Source organism: Scyliorhinus torazame, chromosome 15, assembly GCF_047496885.1.
Source record: "Scyliorhinus torazame isolate Kashiwa2021f chromosome 15, sScyTor2.1, whole genome shotgun sequence".
Taxonomy (NCBI): Eukaryota; Metazoa; Chordata; class Chondrichthyes; order Carcharhiniformes; family Scyliorhinidae; genus Scyliorhinus; species Scyliorhinus torazame.
The window spans coordinates 199,433,527-199,447,789 of NC_092721.1; the positions used below are offsets into that span (position 1 = coordinate 199,433,527).

General features: G+C 51.8%; 1 protein-coding gene across 3 annotated transcripts in view; it reads left to right on the forward strand.

Moving 5' to 3' along the window:
• Positions 1-14,263, forward strand: part of wnt11 (wingless-type MMTV integration site family, member 11) — a 78,324-nt gene that overhangs the window by 33,016 nt on the left and 31,045 nt on the right. For all 3 annotated transcript variants that reach the window (XM_072477413.1, XM_072477414.1, XM_072477415.1), the window contains 3 exons: positions 2,480-2,715; positions 4,268-4,545; positions 6,426-6,718. In XM_072477413.1, the coding sequence (XP_072333514.1) occupies positions 2,480-2,715; positions 4,268-4,545; positions 6,426-6,718 (807 nt within the window). The remainder of the gene's footprint in view (positions 1-2,479; positions 2,716-4,267; positions 4,546-6,425; positions 6,719-14,263) is intronic.

The window sequence follows — 14,263 nt, forward strand, 5'->3', positions numbered from 1 at the left end:
TCCTGTTCCTATGTTCGGAGTGACACTGCTTACAAACACTTGGCTTTCTGGTTGCTTCGAAGTTTGACGCACATCAAAGTAAGTCACTTTGTCAAAGCAAGGTTGTTGCTCGTATTGAGTGACGCTCGACATGTCTGGGTTGGTTGACTTAAGGCTACGAAGAAGTTGCATTGATAAAGCGGCTTTCACATCCTCAGTAGAGGAACATATTGTGAGATGTCCGGCGCACAAACCTACGCACCTTACAATGAAATTTTAAAGAGCGATTTCTGGTGTAATGTAGAAAACGAATCCATTTGCACGTGGCAAGATCCCACACAGGGGGCGTCATTCTCCGACCCCCCGCCGGGTCGGAGAATGGCCGTTGGCCGCCGTGAATCCCGCCCCCGCCCCCGCCGAAGTCTCCGCTCCCGGAGATTGGGCGGGGGCGGGAATCCAGCCGCGCCGGTTGGCGGGACCCCCCGCTGGATTCTCCGGCCCGGATGGGCCGAAGTCCCGCCCAGAAACTGCCTGTCCCGCCGACGTAAATCAAACCTGGTATTTACCGGCGGGACCAGGCAGCGTGGGCGGGCTCCGGGGTCCTGGGGGGGGGCGCGGGGCGATCTGACCCCGGGGGGTGCCCCCACGGTGGCCTGGCCCGCGATCGGGGCCCACCGATCCGCGGGCGGGCCTGTGCCGTGGGGGCACTCTTTCCCTTCCGCCTCCGCTACGGCCTCCACCATGGCGGAGGCGGAAGAGACTCTCCCCACTGCGCATGCGCGGGAAACTTTCGGCGGCCGCTGACGCTCCCGCGCATGCGCGGGGAAACTGACAGCGGCCGCTGACGCTCCCGCGCATGCGCCGCATTTCCGCGCCAGCTGGCGGGGCAACAAACGCCATTTCCGCCAGCTGGCGGGGCGGAAATCCCTCCGGCGTCGGCCTAGCCCCTCAATGTTGGGGCTAGGCCGCCAAAGATGCGGAGACTTCCGCACCTTTTTGCCGGCGCGATGCCCGTCTGATTTGCGCCGGCTTTGGCGCCAGTCGGCGGGCATCCCGCCGTTGGGGGAGAATTTCGCCCAGGATGACCACAACCAGATGGTCCGATTTATAAAAAAAAAATTTAGAGGACTCAATTATTTTTTTCCAATTAAGGGGCAATATAGCGTGGCCAGGGGGGCGGCACAGTGGCGCAACGGTTAGCACTGCTGCCTCATGGCACCAAGAACCGGGGTTCAATCCCAGCTCTGGGTCACTGTCCGTGTGGAGTTTTCACATTCTCCCCGTGTCTGCGTGGGGCTCACCCCCACAACCCAAAAAGATGGTAGGTGGATTGGGTACTCTAAATGTTTCTTAAATTTAGCGTGGCCAATTTGCCTACCCTGCACATCTTTGGGCTGTGGGGGTGAGCCCCACGCAATCACGGGGAGAATGTGCAAACTCCACACGGACAGTGACCCAGAGCTGGGATCGAACCCGGGTCCTCGGAGCCGTGAGGCAGCAGTGCTAACCACTGCGCCACTCTGTCGCCCTTTGATGGTCGGATTTTTAGTAATCTTGGGCGGGAATCTCTCAGCCCGGGGCCGGGCCAGAGAATCTGCGCCACCGGCGCGAATCGCACCACGCCACCCCGACGCCGGGATGCGATTCTCCGCAGAGTTGAGAATCCGTGCCAGTGGGGCCGGTGTGGTCGGCGCGCGGCCGGTCGTGGCCCACCCCCCCCCCCCGCCAATCCTGGGCCCATGATGGGCCGAGCGGCTGTAACAAAAAACCCGAGTCCCACCGACGCCGCCCACATGTGGTCTTACCCGGCGGGACCTCGGCGTGGAAGGGTCCGGGGGCGGCCTATGGGGGGGGGTGGAGGCGTTCCGACTCCGGAGGGGGGCCACTGCTGTGGCCTGGCCCGCAATTGGGGCCCTCCGATCGGCAGGCCGGCCTCTCCTGCTGGGGGCCTCCTTTCCTCCGTGCCGGCCCCTTTAGGCCGACGCCACGTTGCATCGGGGCCGGCGCGGAGAAGGGAGCAACTGTGCATGCGCACGTTGGCGCCGGTGCCACTGTGCATGTGCGGACCCCGCGGCGCCCAATTGACGCCGGGATCAGCAGCTGGATGATGTTCTTTTCCATCTACAGAAGAGGCCAGATGGGGTTCAACGTTTTGTCAAAAGAGCAGTGTCTCCAACATAGCAACTCCCTCAGTACCAGCACTGAAGTGTTGGCCTAGATTTAATGTTTAGGCCTCAGGTGTGAGACATGGCCTCCAAATCCTCAGACGCAGAGGTAAGGGTGCTCTCAACTGAGCCACACACTATTGGGCACGAACAACTGCACCTTCCAAGGGACCAAGTTTGAAAGCGGCTTTGAGTTCCAAAGTAGAGTCATATTGGACTTGAAACATTAACTCTGTTTCTGACTCCAGAAATGCTGCCTTAACTGCTGAGTTTTTCCAGCACTATCTGTGTTTATATTCGAAAATGGCTAACCCCAGTACTTCTCTCCCATCCAGCGCTCTGGCCAAGACTGACCCATCAATGCCCTTCAATCAGACGCAGAACTGCAAGCACTTGCAAGGTCTGGTCTCAGCTCAGCAGCAGCTTTGCCGGAGTAACCTGCACCTCATGCAGAGCATCATTCAGGCAGCCAGAGAGGTCAAGAAAACCTGCCAGAAAACCTTCTCTGACATGAGGTGGAACTGCTCGGCCATTGAGCTGGCTCCCTACTTTTCACCAGATCTGGAGAGAGGTAAATCGTCATTGCTGTGGTATTAATTGAAGGAATTACTTCCCTAAAACCCTACTGGCAAATTACTATGGTAACAGCGGTCCCAATTGTTTTGGAGCTAAGCAATAATGGTGTGTAGCATAGTGCTTACGTTCCTTTTTTTCTAATTAAAGTAAGTTTTTGTCCACTTAAAGTTGAATTGAGTACCCAATTAATTGTTTCCAATTAAGGGGCAATTTAGCGTGGCCAATCCACCTAACCTACACATCTTTGGGTTGTGGGGGTGAAACCCACGCAGACACGGGGAGAATGTGCAAACTCCACACGGATAGTGACCCAGGGCTGGGATTGAACCTGGGACCTCAGAGCAGTGAGTCAGCAGTGCTAACCCTCTGCGCCACCGTGCTGTCTTTAGCGCTTACGTTCCTAATAGAGGCCTCAACAAACACACTTTCATTTCTGCAGATTTGAATATACTTCAGAAAACTTTGAAAGAAGGATGCAGTGAAAGTCACCATGAAGCTGTTGTATTGTCACACAAATGCAACTGGTTCACTCGCGTATGTCCTTTTGGAAAGGGAACCCGCTGTTTTTATCCAACCTGCAACTCCAAACACACATCTATCAGTTTGACTCTTATCTTACCTTCCTAAGCTACGTAGAAAGCCGCTCTAATATATTAAACTGCTCTCTGCATATCGAGAGAAAACGTTTGTGTGACGTTTTATTAGTAATAAAAATATTTTTCACTAATTTAAATTTGTGCCTTTTAATTGTATTTTCCCCGGTTACTTTTGAAGTATTATTCATAGTTTATTCTACTAACCCTTCAACCCAGTCATCCATCAGCCCATCAGTCAATCCATTCTTCCCTCTACCTCTGCCGATCTGTCGATTCATCTGTCCATCCACTCATCCATTCATTCATCTATCAACTCATCCATCTAATTGCCCCTTTGGGCAGCACGGTAGCACAAGTGGATAGCACTGTGGCTTCACAGCGCCAGGGTCCCAGGTTCAATTCCCCACTGGGTAACTGTCTGTATGGAGTCTGTACGTTCTCCCTGTGCCTGCGTGGGTTTCCTCCGGGTGCTCCGGTTTCCTCCCACACTCCCAAAGACATGCAGGTTAGGTGGATTGGCCATGCTAAATTGCCCTTAGTGACCAGAAAGGCTAGAGGGGTTATTGGGTTACGGGGGATAGGGTGGAAGTGAGGGCTTAACTGGGTCGGTGCAGACTCGATGGGCCGAATGGCCTCCTTCTGCACTGTATGTTCTAATCAGCCACCCCGTCGTCCAGTCATTCAACCCAGATCTTTGCCGATTAAATTTCCGCTGTTCAATCAGTATCTTGTCCTTGTGGTTGAGTTGAATTTTTCTTGATAATGTCCCTGTTTTGTTCCTTACTTTTGTAATAAAAAACTCCACATAAATACAAGGCAGGGTTGTTGACGAAATGGAATTCCTTCATGGTATTTTCCACAATCTCCCCCTCACTCTTCCTTGAACAGCAGTTTGGAAAATTGATTCAGTGCAATGGGGGTGACTTCATGGATTCTCACTTCTCGTTCTAGGCACCAGGGAGTCAGCATTCGTCTACGCCCTGTCAGCTGCTGCCATCAGCCACACCATAGCCAAAGCTTGTACCTCAGGAGACCTCCCCGGCTGCTCCTGCGGTCCAATGGCCTCTGAGGCCCCCGGGCCGGGATTCCGATGGGGCGGCTGCAATGACAACCTGAATTATGGGATTGTGCTGGGATCAAAATTCTCCGATTCTCCGATGAAAATGAAAAAATCAGGATCGCAGGCGAATAAGCTGATGAACTTGCACAACAGTGAGGTGGGACGACAGGTAAGCACTTTGAGGATCTTTCTGTCAGCTGCAGGTGGGATTTGTGGGCCCCTCCCATCAGCAGGACCTTCCGGTCTCATCAAGGCTGACCCCTCACGGTGGGGCAGGCGAGCCGGGCAAAAGCCCGTAGACTTCAGCGAGTTACTTCGCAAGTTATTCGGCCCACCCAGTTTATGCTCTACTCGAGTCTCTTCATGCCCTTCCTGTTCGAAATCTACCATCGTAACCCTCTTTATTTCATAGGCTGGTGTACTTTCCCTTTAAATGGGTCGATAATATTCACTTCAAACGCTCCCCGTGGGAGTGAGTTCCACATTCTCATCAATCTCTGGCTGAAGAAGTATCTCCTGAATTCTCGATTGGATTTCTTGGAGACTATCTTACATGGATGATCTTCAGTTATCATTTCCTTCACATTAGTAAGCATTCTCTTTGTATCGACTCCATCAAATCCTTTCTGAGTTTTCAACCTAGGGACTAGCAAGGCTACATTTATTAGTTAGAATCCCTACAGTGCAGAAGGAGGCCATTCGGCCCATCATGTCTGCACCCACCCTTCGAAGCAGCGCCTTACCTAGGCCCAATCCCCCTACCCTATCCCCAAAGCCCCATTCAACCTTTCGACACTTCGGGGCAATTTACCATGGCCAATCCACCCAACCTGCACATCTTTGGATTGTGGGAGGAAACCGGAGCACCCGGAGGAAACCCACGCAGATACGGGGAGAACGTGCAGACTCCACACAGTTACCCAAGGTTAGAATTGAATCGTATGGTCTTATGATATGGGCCTGGAGTCACAAATAGTCCGAAGCAAGTATAATTGCCAGATTTGTTTCTGTAGAGGATGTTAGTGAACCAGTTGAGTTTTTTTCAACAATCTGATAACTTCATGGTTACACTTTTTAAAACTGATTTCAAATTCTCAAACGGATATGCGGGGATATTTGAACTCAGGTGAGTCTAGAGTTACAAATCTAGGCCAATCAAGCTGCTAGTGCCAATTGCATGACCACTACCGAGAGCTAAATCCAGGTTGTTAGATGACCCACATAAAAATGGCAGGTGAGACCAATTATGGCTTGTTCAAGTCTTCATGCACTCACTTCATCAAATTCTGGATTTATCCTTGGATCTTGTGAAATTGCACGGTACATCTGCCAAGCTTCCCGGGGAATTCCATTTTCACAGAATTTAAAAGGAGAAGGTTTTTTTTTTTAGCCTTTCGGGACCTCAGAACTTCCTGAAGTGTTTTACAGCCCGTGATGCCACCTTGCAATGTAATTACTTTGAGTGCCAAGCAAGCTCCCAACGAGCAGTAACATTTTCCACAGTTATAAGCGATTAGATTGGCGGGTTTTAGTGTTTGCCATTCTTAAATGTGACGACTCAGGGATAAAACACGGTTGGCGATCTGGAACCTAGTTGCGGAGAGCAGCCTCCGATGGTCAGAAGGATGATTTGGGAGGATACCTTTCCATTTTGGCATTGCCTGTATCCAGCTGCTGGGGTTCAGATTTTGATTTGAATGATGAATGGATGATAAAGTTAATGACGAATGATCCCCACTCTTTCGGCAGTGTTAGCTGAGGAATAAATATTGGCCGGAGTATCAGGAAAACTTTCTTTGCCAAATAAGGTCAAATGGAATCTTCTGTCCCGCCCGCCTAAGTGGGGTGCAGCCAGGACCTCGGTTTAATGTTTCACTCTCAACAACAGCATCTCCCACAGTGAGACACTCCCTCAGTACTGCGCTGGGAGTGGAAGTCTAGATTTTGAGTCCAAGTCGCTGGAGTGGGAGTTGAACTAAGGACCTTCTGATTTGGCGGTGAGTGTACCTGTAGTTGGCGGTATATTTGATACTGTTCTGCATCTTCCAGGCTCTGAAGGCATCGCTCGAGATCAAGTGTAAATGCCATGGAGTTTCCGGTTCATGTTCGGTGAAGACTTGCTGGAAGGGATTGCAGGATCTCGGCACCATTGCCCAGGATCTCAAGCTGAAGTACCTGTCGGCCACCCGAGTGGTCCATCGGCCTGTGGGCACCCGGAAGCAGCTGGTTCCGAAGGATATCGACGTCAGGCCCATCAGCGAGAACGAGCTGGTGTACCTGCAGAGCTCTCCAGACTTCTGCACCAAGAACGAAAAACTGGGCTCCAATGGAACTCAAGAGAGGTGAGATGGTTAAAGGGAGAACTTGCATTTATGTAGCACCTCTCATGACCTCAGGATATCCCAAAGAACTTTACAGTCCCAGAGATTAGAATCCCTACAGTGCAGGAGTAGGCCCATTGAGTCTTCGCTGTCCCTCCGAAAGACCACCCCAGCTAGGCCCGCTCCCCTTGTCCAGCCCCGCTACCCCACCTAACGTACACATCCCTGGACATGAAGCGGCAATTTAGCATGGTCAATCCGCCTAATCTGCACACCTTGGGGCGACACGGCAGCGCAGTGTTTAGCACTGCTGCCTCACGGCGCCGAGGACCCGGGTTCAATCCCGGCCCCGGGTCACTGTCCATGTGGAGTTTGCACATTCTCCCCGTGTCTGCGTGGGTCTCACCCCCACAACCCAAAGATGTGCAGGTTAGGTGGGTTGGCCGCGCTAAATTGCCCCTTAATTGGAAAAAAAAGAATTGGATACTCTAAAATCTGCACAGCTTTGGACTGTGGGAGGAAACCGGAGCAGCCGGAGGAAACCCACGCAGACACGGGGAGAACTTGCAAACTTCACACAAGCACCTGAGGTCGGAATTGAACGCAGGTTCCTGTCGCTGTGAAGTAGCAGTGCTAGCCACTGTGTCGCCTCAATGTAATACTTCTACTCAGTGCACTACTTTTGGTAGTCACTATTATATTGCAGGAAATGTAACGGCCAATTTGCACACTGCAATCTCCCACAAACAGCTATGTAATAATGACCAGATTAGCGGTTTTATGAATGATGTTGGTGGAGGGATAAATATGGTTTCAATTACCACAGGGAGAACTCTCCTGATTCTTTACAAAATAGTGATGTGGGATCTTTTATGTTCACCTGAGAGGGTGAACAGGACCTCAATTTAATATCTCATTCAAGAGACAGCACACTCCAACAGTGCAGCACTCCCCTAGTCACACTGGGAGCGGCAGGGTAGATTCTTGTGCTCAGGTCTCCGGGGTGGGACTTGACTCAACAACTTTTCTGCCACAGGGGATGACCGAGCTACTCACAACTGACAATGAAGTACAATTATAACCATCCGAAATGAGGCCGCACCTGGAACATTGTGTGCAGTTTTGGTCTCCTTATCTGAGAAAGGATGTTCTAACTAAAAAGGGAGTGCAGCGAAGGTTTACCAGACTGATCCCTGGAATGGCTGGACTGATGTACGAGGAGATTGAATCGGTTAGGATTGTATTCACTGGAGTTTAAAAGAATGAGAGGGGGGAATCTCATAGAAACCTATAAAATTCTAACAGGACTGGACAGGGTAGATGCAGGAAGGGTGTTCCCGATGGTGGGTGTGTCCAGAACCAGGGGTCACAGTCTGAGGATAGGGGGTAGATCATTTAGGACAGAGATGAGGAGAAATATCTTCACCCAAAGAGTGGTGAGCCTGTGGAATCCGCTACCACAGGAAGTAGTTGAGTCCAAAACATTGTATGGTTTCAAGAAGCAGTTAGATATAGCACTGAGGGTGAAGGGGATCAAAGGATACGGGGGGAAAGTGGGATTAGGCTATTGAGTTGGATGATCAGCCATGATCATGATGAATGACGGAGCGGGCTTGAAGGGCCGAATCGCCTCTTCCTGCTCCTATTTTGTTTCTGTTTCTCTGCTCGAGCGCTGATTGTGAGATGGGAGCTCAGGTAGGAGTCAGTCCAATCAATTCAACCCCATTTTGGCTGGAATGGTGCCGGTGATGAAATACTTTAGCTACGTCATGGGAATAGAGAAGTCGGATTTGTTCTGCTGAGAGAGAAGGAAGTTAGGAGGAGATTAAATCAAAGGGTGCCAAATTATGAAGGGCTTTTATAGACTAAAAAGGAGGGATTGTTTCTCCTGGCAGGAGGGTGGGTAACCAGAGGACACATTTAATGTAATCAGTGAAGGAGCCAGAGGCAACATGGAGAGCGTTTATTTTACACAGTGACCTGCGATCTGGAATGTAGCTGTCTAAAAGAGCGGTGTCAGCAGGTTCAGCAGTAACATTCACGAGCAAATTGCATAAATATTTAACAAGGAATATTTGCCAGACTATGAGGAAAGAGCACGAGGGGGGGGGGGCGGGGGGGGGGGGGGAGCATATCGTCAATGGGTGAATGGCCTTCTTCTGTGTTTCATCCTCCTAAAATTCCCTCAAAGACTTTGAATGGGGTTGGTTTAGCACAGTGGGCTAAACAGCTGGCTTGTAATGCAGGACAATGCCAGCAGCGCGGGTTCAATTCCCGTACCGGCCTCCCCGAACAGGCGCCGGAATGTGGCGACTAGGGGCTTTTCACATTAACTTCATTGAAGCTTACTTGTGACAGTAAGCGATTGTTATTATTATTACTTGTACTCTGAAGGAATCTCTCCTGGTTATCTTCAAAATAATGGCTCGCAATGTATTTGCCCACTTGATAGGACATCAGATTAAATTCCCGGGCTTCATTTTATGGCCCCCCCTCCCCCAAGTGTGTGTGAAGTGAGGGGGTGGCTTTCAAAATATAGCGCACGGTCTGGCCGCTGCCTTTTCGCCCTCCCGTGACCTCTCTGCCACTTTGTGTTCAATCAATGCCTTCTCCTCCCTCGTCACCACTCCTTTAGCTGAATCCTGGGGAGGCCAGCAATGGAGGGTAACCCCGAAGGTTTTACTGAGTGAGCTGGTGTTGGGCAGGAAGGGGAAGAAGCCCCTTGGGGAATTCCCCCTACTGTCAGAGGCACCCCCACCACCCTCACTCCTCAACATGCCATGGTCAGACCACTTCCTTTGATCCCGATCCCGGCCCCTCAAAATCATCCCCGCCCTCTCCCCTCCATTGGGACCTGCCAACCCAGCCCTGCTGACACTGTGGAATTACCTCAAGTCTGGCTTCCATAACCACCTTCCTTCAGGAGCTGCCTCCAGTCCCAGCTGTGGCCACCACGCGAACCTGGTGCTGCTGGGACTATAGAGCTGACGGCCAATCAGATTGACTTAAAATGGCTGACGGGCTTTCGTGTGTAGGTCCTACACTAACCTATTAGTTGGGGGAGGGGGGTGGAATGCGCCACTCCATAAAATCCAACCCCTCATCTGAATGGCAGCATCTCCAATGGTGCAGATCCCTCTCGGGCCTGATTGGAGTTGGTGGTCTAGTTTCTAGAGTGGGTCTTGAACCCACAACCTTCTGACATGGGCAGAATAGCCAACCATTGAGCCTCTACCTAAGGCGTAACAATTGCATGCATTATTGGCTCAAACCGGCACCATTCCAGGCAACAAGGTGTTCAGAAATGGGAGGGAAGGGGGTGGCATGGAGGTATTAATTAATGCTACTGTTGCAGTACTAAAAAGGTGATGATACACTTGGGGGTTCAGAGGCAAAATCTTTTTGGTTTCAAGAAAGGATCAATAGAGGCGTTGTTATCACTGCTGGGCTTAGAGAGGTTAGTGGGGGAGATTTTGCGAGTGGACAGGAGATATGCAGAGGCCCCGGAGGAAAGATTACTTGGGGAAAGGCGACGGCTCCAGACGGAGTTTGACCTGTTGACCACGGGGAAGGCGGAGGCACAGTGGAGGAAGGCGCAGGGGGCGACCTACGAGTAAGGGGAAAAGGCCAGTCGGATGCTGGCACACCAGCTCCGTAAGAGGGCGGCAGCGAGGGAAATAGGGGGAGTCATGGCCCAGAGTGCAACGGAAATAAACAAGGTATTCAAGGCCTTCTATGAAGAGCTGTACAGATCCCAGCCCCCAGGGGGGGAAGAGGGGATGGGAAGATTCCTGGACCAACTGCGGTTCCCGAGGGTGGAGGAGCAAGAGGTGGCTGGTTTGGGGGCACCAATTGGGTTGGAGAAGCTGAGTAAGGGTTTGGAGAGCATGCAGGCGGGGAAGGCCCCGGGGCCAGACGGGTTCCCGGTGGAGTTCTATAGAAATTATGCGGACCTGTTGGCCCCGCTACTAGTGAGGTCCTTTAACGAGGCAAGAGAGGAGGGGTCCGTGCCCCCGACAATGTCGGAGGCGACAATTTCCTTGATTCTGAAGCGAGACAAGGACCCACTGCAATGTGGATCGTACAGGCCGATTTCGCTCCTTAATGTGGACGCTAAGTTATTGGCAAAAGTGCTGGCCACGAGGATTGAGGACTGTGTCCCGGGGGCGATACATGAGGCCCAGACGGGATTTGTAAAGGGCAGGCAATTAAATACGAATGTGCGGCGGCTCTTAAACGTGATAATGATGACATTGGAGGAGGGAGAGGCGGAGATAGTGGCAGCCATGGACGCGGAAAAGGCCTTTGACCGAGTAGAGTGGGAGTACCTCTGGGAGGTGTTGCGTAGGTTTGGGTTCGGGGGAGGGTTCATCAGCTGGGTTAAGCTCCTTTACAGCGCCCCGGTGGCAAGTGTGGTGACGAACCGGCGGAGGCCGGAGTACTTTCGGCTGTACCGAGGAACGAGGCAGGGGTGCCCCCTGTCCCCCCTGTTGTTTGCATTGGCGATCGAACCCTTGGCCATATCACTGAGGGAGTCTAATAAATGGAGGGGGGTGGTCCGCGGGGGGGGAAGAGCATCGGGTGTCGCTATACGCGGACGACCTGCTGCTGTACGTGGCGGACCCAATGGAGGGGATGGTGGAGGTCATGCAGACTTTGAGGGAGTTTGGGGAGTTCTCGGGCTATAAGCTCAATGTAGGGAAGAGCGAGCTTTTTGTACTTAAGGCAGGGGACCAAGAAAGAGGGATAGGGGACCTACCGCTGAGGAGGGCGGTGGGGAGTTTTCGGTATCTGGGGATCCAGATAGCCAGGAGCTGGGGGGCCCTACACAAACTGAATCTGACGAGGTTGGTGGACCAAATGGAGGTGGACTTCAAAAGATGGGACATGTTGCCGCTCTCGTTGGCGGGTAGAGTGCAGTCGGTAAAAATGGTGGTCCTTCCGAGGTTTTTGTTTGTGTTCCAGTGCCTCCCCATCGTGATCACCGAAGGCTTTTTCAAGAGAGTAGGTAGGAGTATTATGGGGTTTGTGTGGGCGAACAAAACCCCGAGGGTAAGGAGAGGGTTCCTGGAGCGCAGTAGGGACCGAGGAGGGCTGGCGCTGCCAAACCTAGGGAGCTACTACTGGGCAGCAAACATGGCGATGATCCGTAAGTGGGTTATGGAGGGAGAGGGGGTGGCATGGAAGAGGATGGAGATGGCGTCCTGCAAAGGAACGAGCTTGGGGGCGCTGGTGACGGCACCGTTGCCGCTCTCGCCATCAAAGTACACCACGAGCCCGGTGGTGGCGGCAACGTTAAGGATCTGAGGCGTCCCGGGGAAGATACTGGCACTGGGCGGGGATTAGAAGAATGGGGGACCTGTTCATCGACGGGACATTTGCGAGCCTAGGGGCACTGGAGGAGAAGTTTGAGCTACCCCCGGGAAATGCATTCAGATATATGCAGGTGAGGGCTTTTGTGAGGCGACAGGTCAGGGAATTCCCGCAGCTCCCGACACAGGAAATTCAAGACAGGGTGATCTCGGGTGTATGGGTCGGGGAGGGCAAGGTTTCGGCAATACACCAAGAGATGAAAGAAGAGGGGGAAGCGCTAGCAGAAGAGTTGAAGGGTAAATGGGAGGAGGAGCTGGGGGAGGAGATCGAGGAAGGTTTGTGGGCTGATGCCCTGGGTAGGGTTAATTCCTCCTCCTCGTGTGCCAGGCTCAGCCTGATACAATTTAAGGTCGTTCACAGAGCGCACTTGACGGGGGCGAGGTTGAGTAGGTTCTTTGGGGTAGAGGACAGATGTGAAAGGTGTTCAGGGAGTCCGGCGAACCATGTCCATATGTTTTGGTCATGCCCGGCACTGGAGGGGTTCTGGAGAGGAGTGGCGGGAGCAATATCTCAGGTGGCAAAAGTCCGGGTCAAGCCAAGCTGGGGGCTAGCAATATTTGGAGTAGTGGACGAGCCGGGAGTGCAGGAGGCGAAAGAGGCCGGCATTCTGGCCTTTGCGTCCCTGGTAGCCCGGCGAAGGATCTTGCTAATGTGGGAGGAGGCGAAGCCCCCTAGCGTGGAGGCCTGGACAAACGACATGGCTGGGTTCATAAAGTTGGAAAGGATTAAGTTTGCCTTAAGGGGGTCTGCGCAGGGGTTCTACAGGCGGTGGCAACCGTTCCTAGACTACCTCGCGGAGCGTTAGAGGAAGGTCGGTCAGCAGCAGCAGCAACCCTGGGGGGGGGAGGGGGGAACGAGAGATTGCTTGAGGGAACGGACGAGCGGGGGATAACATGGAGGGTGGGGGAAACTGGCACGAACGGGCGAGAGCCAGTGTATAAAGCTCTGTAAATATATCATCTTACCATGTATATATCTCGCTCAGGGCGATTTTGTGTTAGCTTGTTACGGGGGGGGGGGGGGGGGTTATTGTTTGTAAGGGGAAAAAATTGTTTTGTTTTGTTAAAAAACTTTAATAAATATATATATTTTAAAAATATCACTGCTGGGCTTAAACTTACGCCAAAGCGTGTAATGAGGCAGTGGGGAAGGGAACACTGACAAAGGAGAGTACTTGCAGGCCCGGAGATGGGTTGAAGTGTGTATACTTCAACGCAAGAAGCATCAGGAATAAGGTGGGTGAACTTAAGGCATGGATCGGTACTTGGGACTACGATGTGGTGGCCATCACGGAAACTTGGATAGAAGAGGGGCAGAAATGGTTGTTGGAGGTCCCTGGTTATAGATGTTTCAATAAGATTAGGGAGGGTGGTAAAAGAGGTGGGGGGGGGGTGGCATTATTAATTAGAGATAGTATAACAGCTGCAGAAAGGCAGTTCGAGGAGTATCACCCTATTGAGGTAGTATGGGTTGAAGTCAGAAATAGGAAAGGAGCAGTCACCTTGTTAGGAGTTTTCTATAGGCCCCCCAATAGTAGCAGAGATGTGGAGGAACAGATTGGGAAACAGATTTTGGAAAGGTGCAGAAGTCATAGGGTAGTAGTCATGGGCGACTTTAACTTCCCAAATATTGAGTGGAAACTCTTTAGATCAAATAGTTTGGATGGGGTGGTGTTTGTGCAGTGTGTCCAGGAAGCTTTTCTAACACAGTATGTAGATTGTCCAACCAGAGGAGGGGCAATATTGGATTTAGTACTGGGTAATGAACCAGGGCAAGTGATAGATTTGTTAGTGGGGGAGCATTTTGGAGATAGTGACCACAATTCTGTGACTTTCACTTTAGTAATGGAGAGGGATAGGTACGTGCAACAGGGCAAGGTTTACAATTGGGGGAAGGGTAAATACGATGTTGTCAGACAAGAATTGAAGTGCATAAGTTGGGAACATAGGCTGGCAGGGAAGGCCACAAGTGAAATGTGGAACTTGTTCAAGGAACAGGTGCTACGTGTCCTTGAAATGTATGTCCCTGTCAGGCAGGGAAGAGATGGTCGAGTGAGGGAACCATGGTTGACAAGAGAGGTTGAATGTCTTGTTAAGAGGAAAAAGGTGACTTATGTAAGGCTGAGGAAACAAGGTTCAGACAGGGCATTGGAGGGATACAAGATAGCCAGGAGGGAACTGAAGAAAGGGATTA